At 38.4% G+C, this 20,050-nt stretch overlaps 1 protein-coding gene across 1 annotated transcript; it reads left to right on the forward strand.

Moving 5' to 3' along the window:
- The first annotated feature begins 1,625 nt into the window (after nucleotides 1-1,625).
- FOXN1 (forkhead box N1) lies at nucleotides 1,626-19,684 on the forward strand. Its single transcript, XM_051809274.1, has 8 exons — nucleotides 1,626-1,748; nucleotides 3,638-4,141; nucleotides 5,956-6,066; nucleotides 10,727-10,854; nucleotides 11,645-11,741; nucleotides 16,097-16,304; nucleotides 16,546-17,073; nucleotides 18,735-19,684. The coding sequence occupies exons 1-8, from the start codon at nucleotides 1,629-1,631 to the stop codon at nucleotides 18,995-18,997; spliced, it is 1,959 nt and encodes a 652-aa protein (XP_051665234.1). The 5' UTR covers nucleotides 1,626-1,628; the 3' UTR covers nucleotides 18,998-19,684.
- Nucleotides 19,685-20,050: the final 366 nt, after the last annotated feature.

The following is a 20,050-nucleotide window of genomic DNA, read 5'->3' on the forward strand; positions in this document are numbered from 1 at the left end:
TGGAAAAAAACCTGAAAGCAGCGCTTTGATTGTAGCCTTGGGATTTATCCCCATATGAGAGATCCTCTGAAATGGATTCTCAACAAAGTCATTAAACAACCACCATTGAAGGCAGATTATCAGGCCAACATGGTTTTAGTACAAGGCTACTTCTCATTTAATAGTCAGTAAAAACAAAACAAAACAAAAAAACCCCCACACTTTCCCTACGCAGTGGGGAATTTTTATAGGATAAAATGACAGTTAAGACTCCTCCTTTCCTATCAGCCTCCATGAGGCACCAAAATGCAGTTCATCAACAGAACCTGGGAGAGGTCTTGGAGGGGAAGGACAAGAACTGGATCCCTCACAATTACAAACAGACACACACATATATTTCCTAGTTGTCAGTTTTCCCACCTGCTTCTTTCAAGATGAGAAATATATCTCCTCATCAGCCTCCAGTTAAGCCACTGGGAGAAGAGTCAGTGCCTGAGACACTTCTGAACTTTATCTAACATCATTTTTTCCTGATACACCACCATAGGTCTCATGCTTGATTTCCAAGCCCCATTGTGCTTCATCCCCCCGGGGCAGTGCAGTCTTACTCATCATAAATACAGATTTCTCTTTGAACTATAAAAGCAAAAGAGGGTTTCCACATTTTTAGGTGATATATCTTTGTTAACCAAACCTAATAAACCCCTCAGTTATTTACCTAACAGCTATTTCAACACGTGGCAAAGACCTGGTAGATTAACTCCTGAATTAAAGTGGGTTTTTTTTCAACTTGTACACCTGAAATTTAAACTATGAGCACAAACACTTTTAAGCAGGCACACACTTGGTGTAGTGTTCTGTGCATGACATTAGAAAGAGGATGCAAGTTCTACCTTTGTTTTACTGCATGGCAACAGTGAACAAGGATTGGGAGAAAAAGTCAGTAGAAAAGTAGAAAGCAAAATATTAGAAGATTAAATTTATTCCTCTTAATCCAAAGAACACCATCAGATATGTCTCATATATCCAAAGATCAAAGACTGGGAACTCGAGAGGAGATCTAACTAACAAAAATGAGTATGGAATGATGAAGTAATTTATATATCTCAGATACATTTAATCTTGCAAAACAGAGCGGAAAAACTGAAGGGATTGGGACTTATAAAAGAGAAAAAGTGAAAATATGCATGTGTTGTAACCATCAGTCTGACTAATGATAGAAAAAGATTTATTTGTTTTTTTGTATAGTGCCTCTGAAAGCAACTGGGGTGTGTTTATACCACAATTTCTCAATAAACTGATATTGCTAAACTTGTCTTAACTCCAAAGCAATACATTTTCATTAATTTATGTTCCTACATAAAACAAAGCAGTTACTTATTTTTATAAAAATTATGTGGTGAACCCACAGTAACTCCAAATCACATCTTCGCTGTCATTGTACCTACAGAACATTTCTTTAAGAGCTAACCAAAAAATTCAGCTATATCAGGAATTTCTTAGAATGGGTTATTGTCCAGCTGCATTTCTAACCCTGTCTAGTCATCAGCACCCGACAGGGTAGTTTGTTTTACACTTTAAGTTTTAAAAAATATTTGTTGTAATTTGATTTTGTCGTAACAGGATTTGTGTCTGGCGTGGATTTGGTGATGGTTTCGCTACTCCAAGATCAATCCAATATTAAATTTTCATCTTCAGACACTCTGGAAAGAGATCAACAAGACTTCATGAAGACACAGGGGGATTCAATATCCCCAGTTCAGCAAAGTGTGAGTAAGCTGGCCCAGGCCTGTCCTCTTTCTTCAAAGTTCAAATACAATATTCAGCTATTGCTGTACTAAATCTCACCAAACTTACTGGTAACAAAGCAAACATTGAAAGTTTTATTCTTGAAGAGTTAAAAACCTGAGTTATCCTCCTTAGCTTATCTTAAGCTCCGTGCTAAATTTCTTATTCAATTGCTTAAAACCCCTATTTCTTTAAAAACAAAACAGAGAATCTATCTATCTATCCAACTTCTAATCCTGGAAAAATGCTACTTTTAAAGTTAATTCTCATTCTGATTCTAAAATAAATAAATAAAAGGTAGACAAAGAGACATCAGAGCCTTTTTGTCTCCTCCCTGCCTGTAAAGGATGACTTCAAGGACTTCACAATTCCTTGGGAGTTTTTTAGAATAACATGATCTCTGTCCTGTTGCCTGTATATTCATCATGTCTCATAACAAAAGTACAGCTGAGAGTACTGTTTTTCATCAGACAACAGCAAAATAACCATTGCCATCCTTTTATTATGAAAATTCCAAGTGGAGAATTGACAGCCCTGTCATTCATACAGCTTAATGGAACTAAATATAAGGAGGAATTTTTTAATTCTAATCTAAGAAAAGGTATCATAAATGCTTGTATTAGGAATGTAGAGGAGAGCAAGGAAGAAAGAATTAAGAAGTCATAAACTAAGCAAGTTTGTGTTCATGTGAGAAGCTAAAAGTGCCATGAGGTCAGATTTGCTTTCTGCAGGGATCCATGACAGAACAAAACATTAATGGCTTTAACACACATGCAAATGACTGGAAAAGCTGGGCCATGTTCCCCTACAGAAAGCACCGAATTTATGCTGGCTTCCCCGTGGGACTTCTTGAAAGCTGGTTCTTCCATAAAGGCATATATTCCTTAAGCTGTTCTAAAACACTGTAAAACCAGCTCGGATTTGGAGGGGGGAAGGAGCAAAGGGAGCACTCAGTAATCTGGTCTGAGTTTTTGTGTAACACGGAACATTCCATTTCCCCCTTCCCTGAACACAACAACCTGCTCCTGACTGACGCACGTCTTCTCAAAGGCATCCAAGTAGTTACTCATCCTTGGTGTCAGGGCAAATATGCATATTTTCGGTGTCAGGATCCAGACACCAGTTCTCGTTAAGCCTTTCTCCTTTAGATTAAAGAGCACTTCAGTAGCTGTTATTTTCTTTTTGCTAAAGTGCAAAAGGGAGGGGAGGAAATGAGACAGGCAGAAGGTTAAAACGTCTGCCCAGAGCCTACTTGTCTCTTAGAATGAATGTGGCCACCTTAATGAAGGGAAGTGATGTAACCACCAACCCATCTGGCAGCATGTAACACCACCAGAGTATGAGATCAAGCTTATTTGACTAAACTTGCATACAGCAAGACTTGCACTTATCACATTCCTGTCATTTAATCTTTCATCACTTGATCATACATCATTTTTCTCTGGAATTGTCAGACCAACTAGTCAATGGTTACCTAAGACACCCTGTTTTTCAAGGATAGTTCAGTTTTCTCATAGAACACCAGAACGGTTTGGTTGGAAAAGACCTTAATGATTATCCAACCCCCTGCCATGGGCTGGGATGCCACCCACTAGACCAGGCTGATCAAAGGCCAGTCCAACCTGGCCTCACTTTTCTTAATTAATTGTTGAACAGGTTTGGATACCAAGCAAACAGAAAACCCTTTAGATCTTTCAGGGCTTCTCTGCATGAAGGTGACTAGAACTAATAATATTATACTTATCAGCGATGTATTCTTAATACAATTAAAATATTTACATTTTATATAAATATATAAAGTAAATTATGAAAATAACAAAAATTTGTTCACATGAATCCTAAATAAAAAAATGCCAATATTTCATTGCAGGATAATCTCAGTTACAGCTGCCAACCATATGAGTCAGACGTCAGGACAGAAAGGAAGAGCTCAGAGTCTTCTCACAGCCCCAGCCCTGCTTCCCCAGCCCAGGATCAAATTCATGGGAGATACCCTACAAACCAAGGAATTCACTGCGGCAAGAACAAATTCAAAGCATCTTTCAGCACAGAAAAATTCAGGAGGTACAGTTATGAGGAAAACACTGTAGGAAACTATGACCGGTTCCTCAAGAGCAGCAGGAACCCCTTCCACCCTTACAAGAGGCAGATCAGCGAAGATGTTTTCCAGGAAGCACACCAAGCCCTCCCACCAGAAGCTTCACCTTTCAAAAATCATAGAAGCATCGATGGTTTCGAGGGTCTATCAGGATCCACGGGTCCTGACGAGTCAGAGTCATTTCCCACGCACATCCCGGACATCTCCACGGAGCAACCGTGGTGTAACAGCCTCCAGTACAGCACTACAGGTCAGGATCACAGCTCACAAGTCATGGTCAGTATTTTTTTACACTTCTTTTTCCTGTTTTCAATGGCAAAAATATACTTTTCAAATTATTATCTTAACATTACTACGTGGACGTTTAGTCTCCTGTCAAGTTGTAGGCTAGAGCTCAGGAAAAACATATTTAGACATCTCCATATTCATTTGTCCAAGTCTCTAATTTAAGGCCTTTCCCTACTGGAAAATAATCCTCAGAAAGATGTACAATGATTTTCCATTATACATCATACATGAATCCTAAATATCCAAGATCTTCCTGACAACAGTAGTTGTCATCAGCTAGTATTTTCAAGATACAAAAGTGCACAAAACAGTATTTCTCAAGCATGAGGACCCCTCAGCAGACCTACACTTTTCTTGGTGCAAATGGAAGAGAAATTCTGAGGTATCAGTACTATCAAAATTTAAATATCAGACCTATTTATGGTATGTAAAGTGCTAAGTTACCGAATTCCAATACAAGATGGAGGCAAGAGTCTATTTAGGGCAGCAGAGATCCCTGAAAATCAAATTAAATTACCCTCCAGTATCTCCACAGTACCTCTGCTGTGATCAGAGGTGTAAAGTGTATCTTCATCATCTAATGCAGCCAAAAACAATGACTCCACCTGCCAGGAGAGGGCCCTAAGCTGGTTCTAAATGGCTGTGAGACGAAGAATTTCAGGGCTCCCAAAAGAAAAAAAGGATTAAAGAAAAAAATTCTTAATTGGATTAAGACCAGGGAATGGAGAGATGTTGTCAGGGAACATACCTGGGGATTGAAGCCATTCAGGTTAAGGAGGAAATTGATCTAAATCTCTTATTTCCTGGATAAACACTCATCTAGGTCAGAGCAGTTTAATGCAAAACCTGTGAGCAGTTGATGAAAAAAAATTCCTATTGTCTTCCCAAATCCCTGGGCTACAAGATGTGCAAAATGTAAAGGCAGCACTGCAGGAGCCCTTTACAAGCACATGTAACTACTCAGGAGCAGAGTGGCTGCTTGTCAGTGTCTCCCATGGTTCTGTCAGCAAGAGATATCAGACTCCTAAATCACTTCCACACTTCTGGCAAGTTGGGATTTCTGTAAATCTTATCTGATGGTCACCAAAATAACACAGACATTTGTTAATACTGGATGTGGCATTTGCTTGGAGTCAGGATATCAAATCAAGTCTAACACGTGCTCCTACTAATACATCACAAAAATACTAAATATAAAAATATTTAGTAGGCATACTAAAATAAATTTATATACTTATTAACATATATTAGACATACTAAAATACAATAAAAGCTGATCATTATGGCCTTGCTTTAAAGCAGAAGGATAAGTGCTACTAGGTTCTTGAAACAGTAAGATTCTTACTCTATTCCTACACATTCCCTGCATCTCAATCTATAAACAGACTGATGTTTTCTGAATTGCTCTTTGAATTGAATATGACCTGGGATGTCCTTTTTAAAGTTGTGATTATAGAAATGCAGGAATTGGTTAAGGTCTTCACAGAATCACAGAAATGTTTTGGTTGGAAGGGACCTTAAAGATCATCTCGTTCCAACCCCCAGCCCTGGCCAGGGACAACTTCCACTAGACCAGGTTGCTCCAAACCCCATCCAACCTGGTCTTGAACACTTTCAGGGGGGGTCACCCCTTGTTTCGTACCATTGGAATATAAAACAACTTCTATGTAGCACTTACTGTGACAGAATTAAGTCCAAAAATGCAAATATAATGAAGGCAAACCCAAACAGTGACTAACAGAATTATTCTATTTTAAATTGAGGTGTTTTCTCTAATTACTCATTTCTTAAATATTTTCCAGCAGGATTCAGACATGAAGCTTAGGACATCCCCACTGGAAGGGCAGCCTGGTTTGTACTGCTACCAGCCTCAAGTGCAGCAGATGTATTGCCCCTCACACCCTTTCCATCAGGTCAGTGTAATATGTGCACCAAAATCCCTATATTTCTAACACTCTAATGGTACAATAGTTTTGGTATTAATATTAAAAAAAAAGATTAAATAATACCTTTAAATTTGTGGGGTTTCAGGGCCATGTTTATATATACAGATTTATGAGAATAAGATCTTAAAAGAACCGCAGCTAAATGCATTTTAAAATGGTCATTCAGAAAAAGAAAAAAAGAATGTATAAACAATCTTGGTACTCCATATTTATATTTTCACCATTATGCTCAAAAAAAACGTTTTGAAGCCTGATAAATTATTCACATAACTGTTGGCATTTCAGAATCCCAGGGAATTAACTGTGCTTTAACTTCAGAATAAAAAACTAAGTATATGTGACTGTACACTTAAAATTCAGATCAAACACAGGAAAACACTTTAAAGTAAAATTTGAACAGCAAAATGATGTTCACTCCCCTTGTGCTTGATGGTACACACATCTCTTTCACAATCTTTTGCCTCTTACATCATCCTCAGTGAAAGATTATTCAGCTGAAGCATAATTGACAGTAATGCTGATGATGCAGGAGAGTGTGCAATATTAAGGTTGTTCTTCTGCATGTAACTATATTATTAGCACTAAAAATAATTTCCTTTAGATATAAACGGTGGTGCTGTTCAGTGCTTTGAATTTTTCCTCTTTTATGTTCAATTACCTGCAGCTTATAAAATTTTCAGTAATTTTTTCAGTAGTGTTTATTTCAAGACAAAAATATGCTTGAAACACCCTATTTAAAACAAGCAAAAAAAAAAACAAAAAAAGAAAGCCCAAAACTTGAGGTGAAATTAAGGTAACGAGGATTTTTCAGACTTATAGGGAGAAATCCCTGTATAAAAACAGCACAAATCTGAAATGTTAAACCATTAGAACTTACGGGAAAGTCATATATATAAACTATTTTAGGATAAAAGCTCACACTTGAGCTACATGTCCTTTGATCTCAGTGACTGATGACAGATATTGTGGCATCAGCTCTACCATCTCATTCAACTTGCTCAAGAAGTATAAAAAATATGACTGACAGAGCAGTGATTTAAACTGGGCAAAGAAAACAAAACCCAGGTTACTGTGATATTTCATTAGGGTTGTTAATTTGTATGGTGTTACATGTCTGAGTCATTGAAACAGTCATTACTCCTGGTTTTTTTCTTTTACCTACCACACTGACATTCCTCTAGCCAGAATTTACTGAACCTTATTTTTCCCAGTCAAGTGGCAAAAAGGCAACTATCTTTAAATTCTTATTTACACCACCATAATTAATTTACTTGTGTTTTTTTCTTGTTAGCCCAAAACTCAATAGAAGTGATAAAAGGTAATAATAAAATTAAAATAGAACAAAAGGAAAGGGGATATTACACTACCATCCTAACTTAGAAATCCAGTTATTTTATTATTGTTATTTTAGAAGAAAATTGTCCCCGATGAAGGATTGGCTTGCCAAAAAAAGCCCTGCTGCAAATATAAACTATTCCCCACTGGGATTACAGGACAGACATTGTGGGTATGCCACAGCACCCTACATCTCACTCACCATATAAATGCCATTTCTGTGTGCTGCTTTAGCAGAAACTCCACTTAGCTTGTTAATTCATTGAATAGTTTTGATCTCTTTATTCATTCTGAAGCAGGCACCTTTCCCCTGTCCCCTCTGATGTGATACCAGTGCTATTACTATACATTGGCACTAACCACACTCAAAAAACCTCCAAAATTAAAGCTGAAATACGCCTCCTGGGAGCCACCAGGCAAGATACAACAGGCACTAAGAGGAAAGTCTTCCATCCACCTGCAAGCTGGCACCGTGACAGATCTCTTACGTGCAGCAGGTTTCTGTTGGACTTTCCAATACTTGTGCTTCTGAATGTTACTATGGTAAAAGTCTGGCAATGTGTTCTATTACTCAGAGGGAAAAAAAATAAATAAATAAGTATAAGCAGCCAAAGTCCCAACAGGTAGAATTGCTGTCCCTGTGCTGCAATCAGATACTGGAAAATGGAAGAACGTGGGATATACAAGACTTAGAAGGAGTGGAATAACATCTTCTGCACGAAGCAGCTCCGTGATTAATGCTTTACGTTTCAAATTGGAATGGAGCAGTGCAAGTTAAATCTCCATGGAGGTTACACTCCAGAGAACGGGCCCTTTAGCCTGAAGTGAAGGATGTTCAAACTACGCCTCAGTTTTCATTAGAGGGATGAGAGAGATCAACCCCTTCCATTAATTTTGTCCAAATGATAAAGCGGCCTCACCTTCCCCTTTGCTGGACACAACACAAGTGATGAATCATGAGAGGAATTACTTGTTATTGACCTGAATGAAGTAGCAGACACTGACTGGAGTCACTCACCCACCCACCATAAAACACGGACACCTTTCATGCCAGTTGTGCGACTGTAAAACCAGCTCGAGCCTGTCATTCCAGACCATTCCTCAGCCTTTGCTCCCTCAAAAAGGACTAATGAAACCAATAAAACAGAAATAATCCTTAAAACACCCCGGTCTTGCCTTTCATGATGACATCAAAAACAGTCCCATCTTAGTACTCTTTCCTTTCAAAGAGCCACCAAAACCAATAAAATCGGAATTATTGTAGGAATTGCCCAGTTTTCTGCTCTGGTGAAAAATCTACACCCAACGCACAAAGCAGGAAGCACAGAACTGCATATGGAAATTAGTTCACAGATCCTCTGGAGACTCCATTTTTGCCTAATATTTAGTTCAAAAATATTAATTAATTATGTTCATTTCATTTCTTGCACCGTGCAAACAACAGAGTATATTCAGTCTGGTTTTCCACATTCCATTTCAGGCAGTTCAGTGTTAGAAAGATAAAAGCAAAGAGGCAATAAAACTCGAGCAATGAGAATAAAATTACAGAGAAACTTAAATAAATTATTAAAAATCCAGAATAAGTAAATAAACTATGAATATTTTGCAAGCACATGACAACCTCTCAAGCGTGTTTTAAGGGGACAAAGACCAAGAGCAAATGAAGCTTTTTTATTTGATCCAAAAAAAGGGATTACAATAAGAAACTAAGGAGGTGCATAAATTAATTAAAAAGGGATTTTTCCCAACAAGTCTCAAGAGCTACATTATAATTTTTCAGAGGAACCACACAAACCTCATGACACAGAACTGCTGGAGCTGAGCAGTAAAACACCAGAAAAGGGCTCAGCAACCTTTAAGCACCAGGGAAGGCATGCAGGTAGATTTTTCAACAGCATGTGACATGACTCCTAATTTTGGCCATGCCCTCACCCTGGCATCTGGAAAGGTTCATCTGTAAGAGTCAGAAATTCCCCTCACAGGGAGCTCTGAGTTCAGCAGGAGCTTTTGCCTCCCAGAGAGCCAACTGATGCTATCTTACCTGAGCAGGGTAGTGCTCCTTTGTTCTTGAAAGTCTCTTGCCAGCAGACTTAAGCTGTAATTTGGAAAAGAAAAAAATATGGAATATTTGGCAAAGAAAAAGACCAACTGGTGTGTTAAAAAAAATTGAGAGCAAGTCTACAGACACTGTGGTGCAATCCAGGTTATCTATGTGGATTATTTCCACTCTCTCACCTACTTTTTGGCATTGGCATATTTCTATCCCACCTCTTTAGTATGTCTTGGGAGGTGGACAAGCTTAGAGGTCTCCTTAAGAGATAGGTCAGCATCTCAGTAGCTTCTGCTGCTGGTCCCCAGGAGGGGTGAGGGTGGCACAAATAGTGCCTGATTTTAGGGGTCCTGGCTATTCTTTTTAGCTTTCTGATGCAGAAAATGAGAGGGGAAAAAAAGAGTCACTTGAGGTGGTGGTGAATAGCACACAAACTCCTGGCCTCTTGGAGATGCCTGTTCCTTGGCATTAACTATGAGGGTACAGACAGGGAGTAGCCCAACAGCTTCAGCATGAGACAGGCAACATGAAACCACCTCAAAAATGTCTCACATGCTGCTCTCCTGACCCCTGGAATGATCTTACTAACTTATTCCGTAATAATACATTCATTTTTTATATATTCTGATGCATCCACTAAAGTTTTCATTGTTGTTTGCCAGGTTTATCCCTGCCTTGCATAACAACAGCAATTTTAACAGAGATTTTGGGATGCTATTCCCTTTGGATTAGACATTACTCACTTCAGATTTTTACCTTGCTATATCCCTCTCCACCTAAAAAATTAAACAATAAAATAGCACAAAACATCAAACAAGGCTCAGTCAAAACTTCAATGTTTCTTCCTATATTTTTAGCAGTTTTACTTGATGGGCTCATTCTTCTATATTGCACATTGTTTGAAGTATTTTATTCTGGTGGTTTTGGGGTTTTTTATGTAAATAAGTTTACACCATTAATTTACTTGTCTGCATGTTCAGGGGAGGCTGAGCAGACTGAGATACTTCAACTTCAAAAGAGATGGTTGAAAGGAGACATGCTTTAGATCCATAAAATTAAGAGTTATCTGGAGACAATTAATAATTTTTCACAAGAGCTCAGTAGCGTGGCAGGCAATAAAGAATAAAGTACTTTTTTTTTCCCCACACAATATCCTCAGAAATACATAGTTTAATACTGTTATCAGGAAATATTTTTGGGAGCTTGTTGCTAAGCCAAATACAATCTCTCTTGTCCCATCAGTATCCCTCAGGAGGCAGCTACCCTGTGACTTACATCGCTTCTTCACACTACCCTTACCAAAGAATCGCTCCTCAGAGCAGTCAAGAATCCCAGCAGCCTCTGTTTCCCAAGCCCATCTACTCCTACAGGTAATACAATATTTCTTCAAGCCCTCATGTTACAGGAAATGCACTGTTTACCCATGGCCTGGTTCCAGCATCGTTTGCAATAACACGCTTACTCTTATTTGTCTTGTTCTCGGTGTGTTCTGTCCTGTTCGCACGAATCAAGATGATCCAGACTCTGGGGCCAAGGCACAGAGAAATTAAATGTTGCAAAGCATTGTCTTGATCACCCCCCCCCAAAAAAAACCCCTAAATGTTTCTTTAATACAAAATTTTACAAACGCCATCAGCACAAGACTGATCCCACTTTGTTGCCTTTCCTAGCACCTGTATTAGAACTATTTTTTTCCAGTTGCTAAGGCAAGGAAATGCCTAGAAAACACACCAGATATGTCAGTCATCACACAGTTTTGGACCCCAAATAATCTAACAAAGTAGATCAGACAATTAAATTTTAATTACCCATCTGTCACTGTCAGTTTGATACTCTGTGTGGCCTTCACCAGTTTAAGTTTTCAGACACACCTTAGATAAATACCCACCAGCAGGATTTGAAGGTCTTGATTTCACTTTCTATATTACTTTATTTGAAACTCAGGTTAGAACTTCTATATGAGCTTTGAGAATTACCTGTAGAAGTTACACAGTGTAAGGAGATTGTTATAAACAACTAAGTGGAAATTTTAAGCATCACTGTACTTGTGCTATGGCAGTGAAAGTTGCAGTAATTACACACAATTTGGAAAATAGTCTACTTTTGGTTCTGAGGAGTCAAGCAGAAGAGGCTAAAATGCTTTTCTTTTTCTCCCTAAAGCATCCTGATCTTCATGGCTCTCAAAAACAGCAAGACAGGGAGTTTGCCAGTCAGTGAGATTTACAATTTCATGACGGAACACTTTCCTTACTTTAAGGTGAGTTCCACTGGGAGGGGGGGGAATCTCCCTCTAAGCTTACCTGTCAGCAGAGGGAATAAGGGATGGGATTCCAGCTATGGAAAGGGATAATTTCTTAGGAGATTAATATCAAATCAATTACACGCTATATACATTCATGATCACAAACTACCCAGCATTTTACATGCAGGAAGAAATGTGGTAATATTTAACTCAAAAAGATATTAAGAACTGTTCCAGCTGTGAGTCTGGGTGTATAACAGTGGCCATTCCTCACTAACAACTCATAAAAAGGGTGAATAATTTTCAAAACACATTCACTCCTTCCTCTCAGATCTCAAATACAGGCAGAACTGGTCTTGTAGCTTCCTCTGCCATCAGCAGCACCTCCAGACTGGTGTGGAAGCAGAGGTTCCAGGTTATCTCACTGCATTCTGGAGCTGGGATATCCGTCTTGGGCAACAGCATCACTTGCATGCCCTGTACCAAGAAAAGTCTAATATATGATAAATGGTACTAAGCTCATAATTACACCATGACGTTGGTGACGGGAAGGGTGTATGGTTTGCAGCAGCACTATTGAAATTTAAATCCATGCTATAAGGGAATGGTTCCCTGGGCTTGGAATGCGAGTGGAAAGTGCTCAGTCAGCAAATGATCCAAGAGCAGGAGGATTAGTTGAGATTTTTAAAAGAGCTGTAATGGAATCATCACCTGCTGATCTACATGGAGCTTTATTTCTGCTGATTCTTCAAAACCGTCTCGCTGAAGTCCAGAGCAGGTGACCTCAGCTGTTAGCAAGGCCCAAAAATTAGAATAAAGCAAGTGAGTCTGTCCTGTTTCCTCTTGCAAATAGCCCTGCAGCAATTCAACCAATAAATTCTGTGCACAAAAAAAAAAATAATAATAAGGTTGAATCTGTCAGTAATCAGAGAAAAATACACATTATGATGGAGGAAGAACCGTCAGGATCCATCACACTTCTGTACTCCCAGATTTCCTCACAAAAGAATCACTAGTTACTCCATCATTTTTTACAAGCAAAAGAAGGGAGAAAATATGAAGATACCTAGCATCAGAAATCAGAAGTACTCAATCCCAATGGAATCCACAGAAAAACAGCAAGAGTTTCAAGCAGAGAGATGGGAATATTATTAATAATTTTTACAGGCACATTCATGTTTATTCATCAGACCAAACTGAAATTAATTCTCCGTTGTCTTACAACATAATTGATTATAAAAGTTAATCAGCAGCTTCAAGCAAAATGCTGCTGCTGCTGCTGCCAACATGGACAGAATCCTTCAGACTCAGGAGTGTGGCTCTGCCAGGTGTCACCATCCTGGTCCTTCGTGGTTTTTCAGAGCTCCCTGTCTTTTTCTTAATTCATTTTAAAGTAGATGAGAACGAGGTTGCTGTTGTCATATGGATTACAGGGAAAGAATAGTGCAGGGGGTAATACTTGGTACAGCGGGTACAAAGGGAACATTCACTATTTTTGCATTTATTTTTGCATTTCACTTACAAATACAGTCAAAAGTATTTGACTGTAACATCCTTAAAATGACTAAGGGAGAATAAAAAAATCGAATATTACACCTACAGGTATTAAGTCCTGTCTACCTCTGGCCTTTACAGCAGCCCACAGAATTATCAATATATGGCAAAAACTGATACCCTCTATCATCCTTTTTTTGGAGAGTCTTCAGCAAGATAAAATAATATAAAGACCAGCAAAGAACATTTTGTTGTTGCTACCAGCACTCACTAACTAGCAGGATACAACAGGGAGAGGGGAAGCAATTTAAGTTGGAGAAAAAGAGAGTGCAATTGTACACAGAATCTTGCTGGGAGACATTAGATGATACAAGCCGAGTCAAATTAACTTGTATTCGCTGCCACAGCAAATTTAGTTTCTGTGATGCAACAATTTCATTTCTAGTTGAAACAGAGCAATCCAACTCCTACGTCCTAAAAAAAACATCTACACAGCTAAAGTTGAATTACCCTTTGATGTACCTCTCCCTTCTCTTGAGACCTAGATTTAAAGAGAAAGGGTTTTGCAAGATGACTGAACTCTTTAAACTTCAAGAGCTGGTCAGGATCCGTGGGGCTGGACAAAAAATATTTTTTGTCATCTTTTTCTTTGTAGTGATTAGTGGGTCTAAAAGAAAGCTTTAATCTTGTTAATTGGAATTAGTGCCAGTGGTCAAAGAGGCCAGAAAGGTCTGTGGTCTGATGGAACCTAGAGCAGCAAGTATTCAAGCGTTGCAGATGTGGCACTTGGGAACCTGGGTCAGTGGTAGCCTTGGCAGTGTTGGACTCAATGATCTCAGGGGGCTTTTCTAACCTTAATGATTCTGTGATCCTATGATTTTATGATTCTACAGCTTCATCCACACTATGCTGAAACGCAGCAACATCAAAACCAAGCCACAGCAAGGAGATTCCAACTACACAAGAGCAACTTCAGTAACCAAAGCTCCCTCATGAACAATCACATTCACTTAAAAAAAACAGTGCCAGAGTCATAGCACAAACACACTGAGTGTTCCTTCAAGCCTTGCCTGGATAAACTTTTCGCAGGTCAGCAATGCCAAGTTTAATGCAAGAACCTGTTGGGCTCCTGGGAGCAGCCTCCAAAATCAATCCACGTACTTTTTGCTCTTATGTTTCTAAAACCATCTCACAATTTACACCCCCACATGTTCTGAAAACCTCTGAGAAACCCGTGCCGCTCCCATCTTAGCAGAAACACTAATTATCCTGTCTAGATACAGACAGAGGTGTGTGTAGCCTCGTGTGCAGGGCAAGAAACATGAATATTCTTTCAGGTCAGCTTATTCAGTGGCTAAACACACAACTTACCTGGGAGGAACAGTTCTATTCACTTTTGGAATTGCCAGAAAGCAACTTGAATATGACCTGCAAGGGAGAAAAACTGATTCATCATGTTTAGTATGACCCTATGGCAGAAAGGGTTTTAAAGGGTTTGAGTTTGGTTTTTTTTTTTTTTTTAAATACAATTTATGCTGGCTCACCTCTGAGACAGAATAGTGAAATGCTGACATCAGGTGGGCCAAAAGGGTAGAAACTCTGCTGCTATGAAAGGAGAATAGTTTCTCTTTTAGTAAATAACACGTATTTAATTCCACACCTTTTTTTTTAATGAAGAAATCAATATTAAATTTGACCCTCAGCCCTTCAATAAGGCTTTTAATGCCTTAACTCACATGACAGTTCTTTACAAGCTACAAAAGAACAGACTCTACATTCCTGATAAAAGTAGATAAGAAAATAAAATTCTGATTAAAGAATTTCTATCAAAGTATTTTCAAAATTTCACAGTGTATCATGTGAAAGCAAAAATGGACAGAACTCCATTTATAAAAGATAGTCTTAGAGGAAGTTTCTTGTACTAGGCAACAACTAAAGAGATTATCAAACTATCCAAAATCTGACTTTCTATGCAAGATGGATCCCTACTAATAAAGCATAAGAATGCAAAGAAAATTTAATACACATAAAAGGGGAATTTTAATTTTTAACATTTTAAAAAATACTATGGAAACCCATATTTATTTCTTGTGCTCTCTGTTCAATAATTCTCTGTGTTGATATAAACAGTTACGATGACAAATATTTTGCATCCATGAATATGAATCAATAGACAAAGACAACTTCACCCACCTTTCAGAGAGTTGTTTAATTTCTTTCAATTCTTATGACACAGAGATGAGGATATTTTTTTCGAAACAAGAAAATAATCATTTTAATGATTCAGTTTAAAGAACCTCCCAGCTGCCACTGCTGAGTTAAAAATAAATGCAAAGCACAGAGATGCAGTGATCAGATGTGGAAACCTGTATCTCGTCTGTAGGGCTTGTGATTAAACCATTTGGTTATGTAATTGGCCAGCACACAAAGTTACACCTACAGGAGCATGATAAATTCTTTTGAAGTCTGCCTGGACACTGAATTAGAGTCCAGGTAGCACGTAGTGCTTTAGTTAAATGTTGAAATATTTCTCGGTGTTCCAAAACAGATTCCGATAGAAATCCTGTTAGCTCACAGCTCTAGAATATAATTCTTTAGACACTTAATTCCTGTGATTTTCAAATTCACTTTTAAAAATCCAGCAGGCCTCTGACAACCTTTTGCTCAGATCAGTTACTGTTCTATCTGATCCCTCTCTTCCCACACAACATGACGGTAACATTTTTGTGGCTTCCTTCTAACGTACAAGTTTCTCATGGCAGAAGGTACAAACTAAACAGCATTTCTTACAACCTCACCAGCCAAAACAGAGATATACATATTTATTTTTTTATTTGTCCTTCAAGTCCCTTCTTACACTGGATTTGTTTCTCCAGACAGCTCCAGATGGCTGGAAGAATTCTGTGCGCCACAACTTATCTTTGAACAAGTGCTTTGAGAAAGTTGAAAACAAGTCAGGCAATTCCTCTCGGAAAGGCTGTTTGTGGGCTCTGAATCCAGCCAAGATTGATAAGATGCAGGAGGAGCTACAGAAATGGAAGAGGAAAGATCCAGTGGCTGTAAGGAAGAGTATGGCAAAGCCAGGTCAGTAATGTGTCACTTCTCAAACAGTTCTGCCGAGAACTTTTCTTTGTAGCAGGCACCAAACTGTATAAGAGAATTAATACGTGACTTAGGAAAGCATTTCAGGATTTTTCCTGGTTATAAGGTGATTGGCAAAACAAGAAAACAAAAATTAGAAAGCAGAATTAAACAAGACCTCGTTTTGTAGATATTTCCAAGTAAGCAAAGAAGTTTCACCATGGACTTTTTTCTTGTTTTCCAGAAGAACTTGACACCCTGATAGGCGACAAGAGCGAGAAGCTGAGATCTTCCCTCATGTCCTGCAGCCCGACGGGCGTTGCAGGTGCCTCACTTTCCAGGCAGATGGCAGCCCAATCCCATTCCTTATGCGAGCCCTCCCTCTCCTCCGGGATCCCACAGCCATTACACAGCATCCACGCCTCGGGAGCTCTGCATGCCAAGAACGCTTTACCCAATTTACTGGGGGGGCAGCAGCCTCCGTGCTACACATCCCCACAGGGCTTCCCCCAAATCCCAAATGCACTGATGCAGCAGACACCGGACGCTCAGAGCCTGTTTCCTTCAGGGGAGGCTCAAAGCGAGCTCCGAACTCAGCCCAGCCTCACTCAGGACTCCCCGCTGCCGGCGCAGACCCCCCCAAACTGTGGGATGAAGATGCTGCCGGAGCATTCCACAGCCAGGACAGTGCAGGACACGCTCATGCCGGAGGGAGACCTCAGCAATGACATCGATGCTCTTAATCCATCCCTAACTGATTTTGATCTCCAAGGTTGGTATCTAAGGTATTTTTATCTTGCAGAGTCAGGCTTATTACATCCCATCACATCCCAACCCATCACCTACCAACCCTTCGTGACCTTCTTTTTTAAATACTACTTCTTGCCACTGCTACAAAAAACACCTTAACTAGGTTACATTATACACACAACATGCAATATTGCATTAAATCTTTAAAAAGTTTCCCAAGAAAGCCACCTGTTTACGTCCAGAGTTTAAAAAACATTCCTGCTTCCTCTTGGCTACGATTGCCAATATTAGGTATTGCAATACAGTATTTAGAATGTATTTTTTAAATTCAGATATATATTCCACTGGAAAGTACTCAAGCACAACTATTTAGTGCAATTCTTACAAAACAATTGTCACGTGAAGGGAAATAAGAGAAATAATGTTTATCAAATTAACAGGTTAACTTCTTTCATCAGTATTTATTCAAACACTTTCCACATCTCTGCTCCAACAAATGTTATTTCCCCCTTCCTGAGGCATCATCTGACTTGTGCCCTGAACAATTATACTTCCTGAGGTGTGTTCTCACATACTTAATCATGTAATGCTGACAGTAATTTTTTATATATTAAATAATTGAATCATCTTGGCTGAATGGGATTTTGAACATTAAGAGCACAGCTTTTCATGCAAAACCAAGGAAAAAACCCACCATGTATTTTTTTATATATACATATACACGCATTATATATGTGTGTAAATATATATGTAAATTTATAATGAATATATATACATTTATATATACACATATATATAAATCAAATCCTGTGGGTTCCAAATTATAAAGCTCCTGTTGCACCAAATAACATGCCAGAATTTCCTTCCTGCACAAACAAAAAGCGGTTACATAAATCAACCTAAAAGACAGAGCAAAAAAAAAATGCCGTTTCAATAATCTACATGACTCAGCGAATGCCAGTGCCATCCATCCCACTGTCACAAATATCTCCCACTCCTGCCATGCCCAGATTGTTCTAGTGAGATTGACACCACACTCCACTCGTTTTCTGGGACCTCTTTCCATTTTATTCAATTAATTTGAAGCACATGCTCTGGTAGTGTGAATGTGCTTCATCAGTATGGTACCACTCCACCTTCCCTCTGGCCTAGCCCTTTATCTTAAATTATTTAACCTTATCTATGCTTTTTACTTTCTTTCTTTATAAAATGATCAAATCTCTAATTGGAGGCCCTAAAACTTAAGATAAGGCCTGCACACTACTTCTAGCAACAGGGCTAAGTATAATCCCATATCTTCCATATGTTATAGAGATGAGAGGCACTTTCCTTATCCAAAATCAATGTTTTCCTTTAAAGAATAGAAGTTATTCTTCATAAATATACATTTCTAACAGAATATTGCAAATTACCAGGTGAAATAATTTTCTTAAATGTATGCTGCTTTCTCCCAAATTTAAATTCATTATGGAGACAGACAAACAAAAACTACCTAAACAACCTTTTTTCTTCCTCAATCCCAAGGTTTTAAGAGCACCTACACATAAAGCACATACAACTGTTTAATTACCAACTTCTCCTGCAACACAATGTTTAAAAAACTGAATATATAGAAATGTATACAGACATCATATGAAGAGATATTAATCATTCCATTAATCAACATGTTTTGTTTTGTTGTAGGGAATCTCTGGGAGGAGCTAAAAGACGACAGCCTTGCTGTGGATCCCCTTGTCCTCATTTCATCATCCCCAGTGTCTTCCCAGTGTTTCCCCTCTCACTGCCAGCTGGAGAACAGCAGCAACATCCCCATCCCAAACGGAACTCCACATGGAAATGTACCCGACCTCCAGCTCACCACCCTGTACTCTGCCTTTATGGAATTGGATACAGTGTCTCCTGCCTACCTAAGTAATCCTGGATCCAAACCTATAGCACTGATGTGAACCACGTGCCAACCTAATTATTATTATTATTATTATTTTGTCAAAATCCAGTCCTAACCATCACACACTTCCCTATCTGATTGATGTCAGCTGAGACTGTGTCCATGGGAATAAGAATAATCTTTTTACCAGAACTCGCCCGCAGGATATGTAGCTTTACTATAATAATTTTCTACAGACACTAAAAAAAAATTTAAAATACTATTTAAAGATAATATTGTTAACAGCTGAACTTGTCAACACCATTTTATCAAGTCACTCATCTTCTGCATCTTCCAGAAACAAGCGACTCTTAAGAGGAAAACAAATTATTGACTTTTTTTTTTCCTTTTCTTTTTTTCTTTAATGAAAGCTGCTTGCAAATGAACACAGAACTCACAGCACACAACAATCTAACTTATTTCTTGGAGCCAATGACGGCAACATCATCCACCACAGACCACTCAAAATAAAAAAATCTACATGTTAAAACAGTTATAGTCCCCTTGAAAGCAGTTCTGGGTTTTGGTAAACAAGAATGTGAACTGAAAATTCTGTAAGTATTAGAAGATAGAGGACAAGCTGCTGACAGACTAAACCAAAGCAACAAATATACTTCAGTGAAAAATATGTAAGTTTTACTGTATTTAAAAAGAAATTTTAAATTCTGCTTTTTTTTAATAAAAAAGAAAAAACTATTTAGTAGAATTTTTACTTGGCTGGAAATTATTCCTATTCATTCTTCTGTCTTTTGCCTCATAAGCTGAACAGTAACATGAATTATTCAACCATTAAATGAAGATTTTTAAAAATGCTAATAAAAAGAGAACAATAATTGCTGCAGTTATCCAAATCCAGAGAGCATCTCTAGTTTAACTTCCAGCTGCATCCAACATATCCAATGTGATTTATTACAATACTGAACCAGCTGAACCAGCCCTTGCATTAGGATAATGTCTACTTCCTACCGTGAACTAAAGTAAGGCATTCCAGTAGCCAGTTTCTCAGGAACACTCTTCTCCCTCTGATTTTCCAAAGGTGCTGCTTATGAAACAAAATAAACCAGTTTTATTT

This window comes from Manacus candei, unplaced genomic scaffold (genome assembly GCF_025592945.1).
Source record: "Manacus candei isolate 608988 ecotype Guabito, Panama unplaced genomic scaffold, ASM2559294v1 h1tg000076l, whole genome shotgun sequence".
NCBI lineage: Eukaryota > Metazoa > Chordata > Aves > Passeriformes > Pipridae > Manacus > Manacus candei.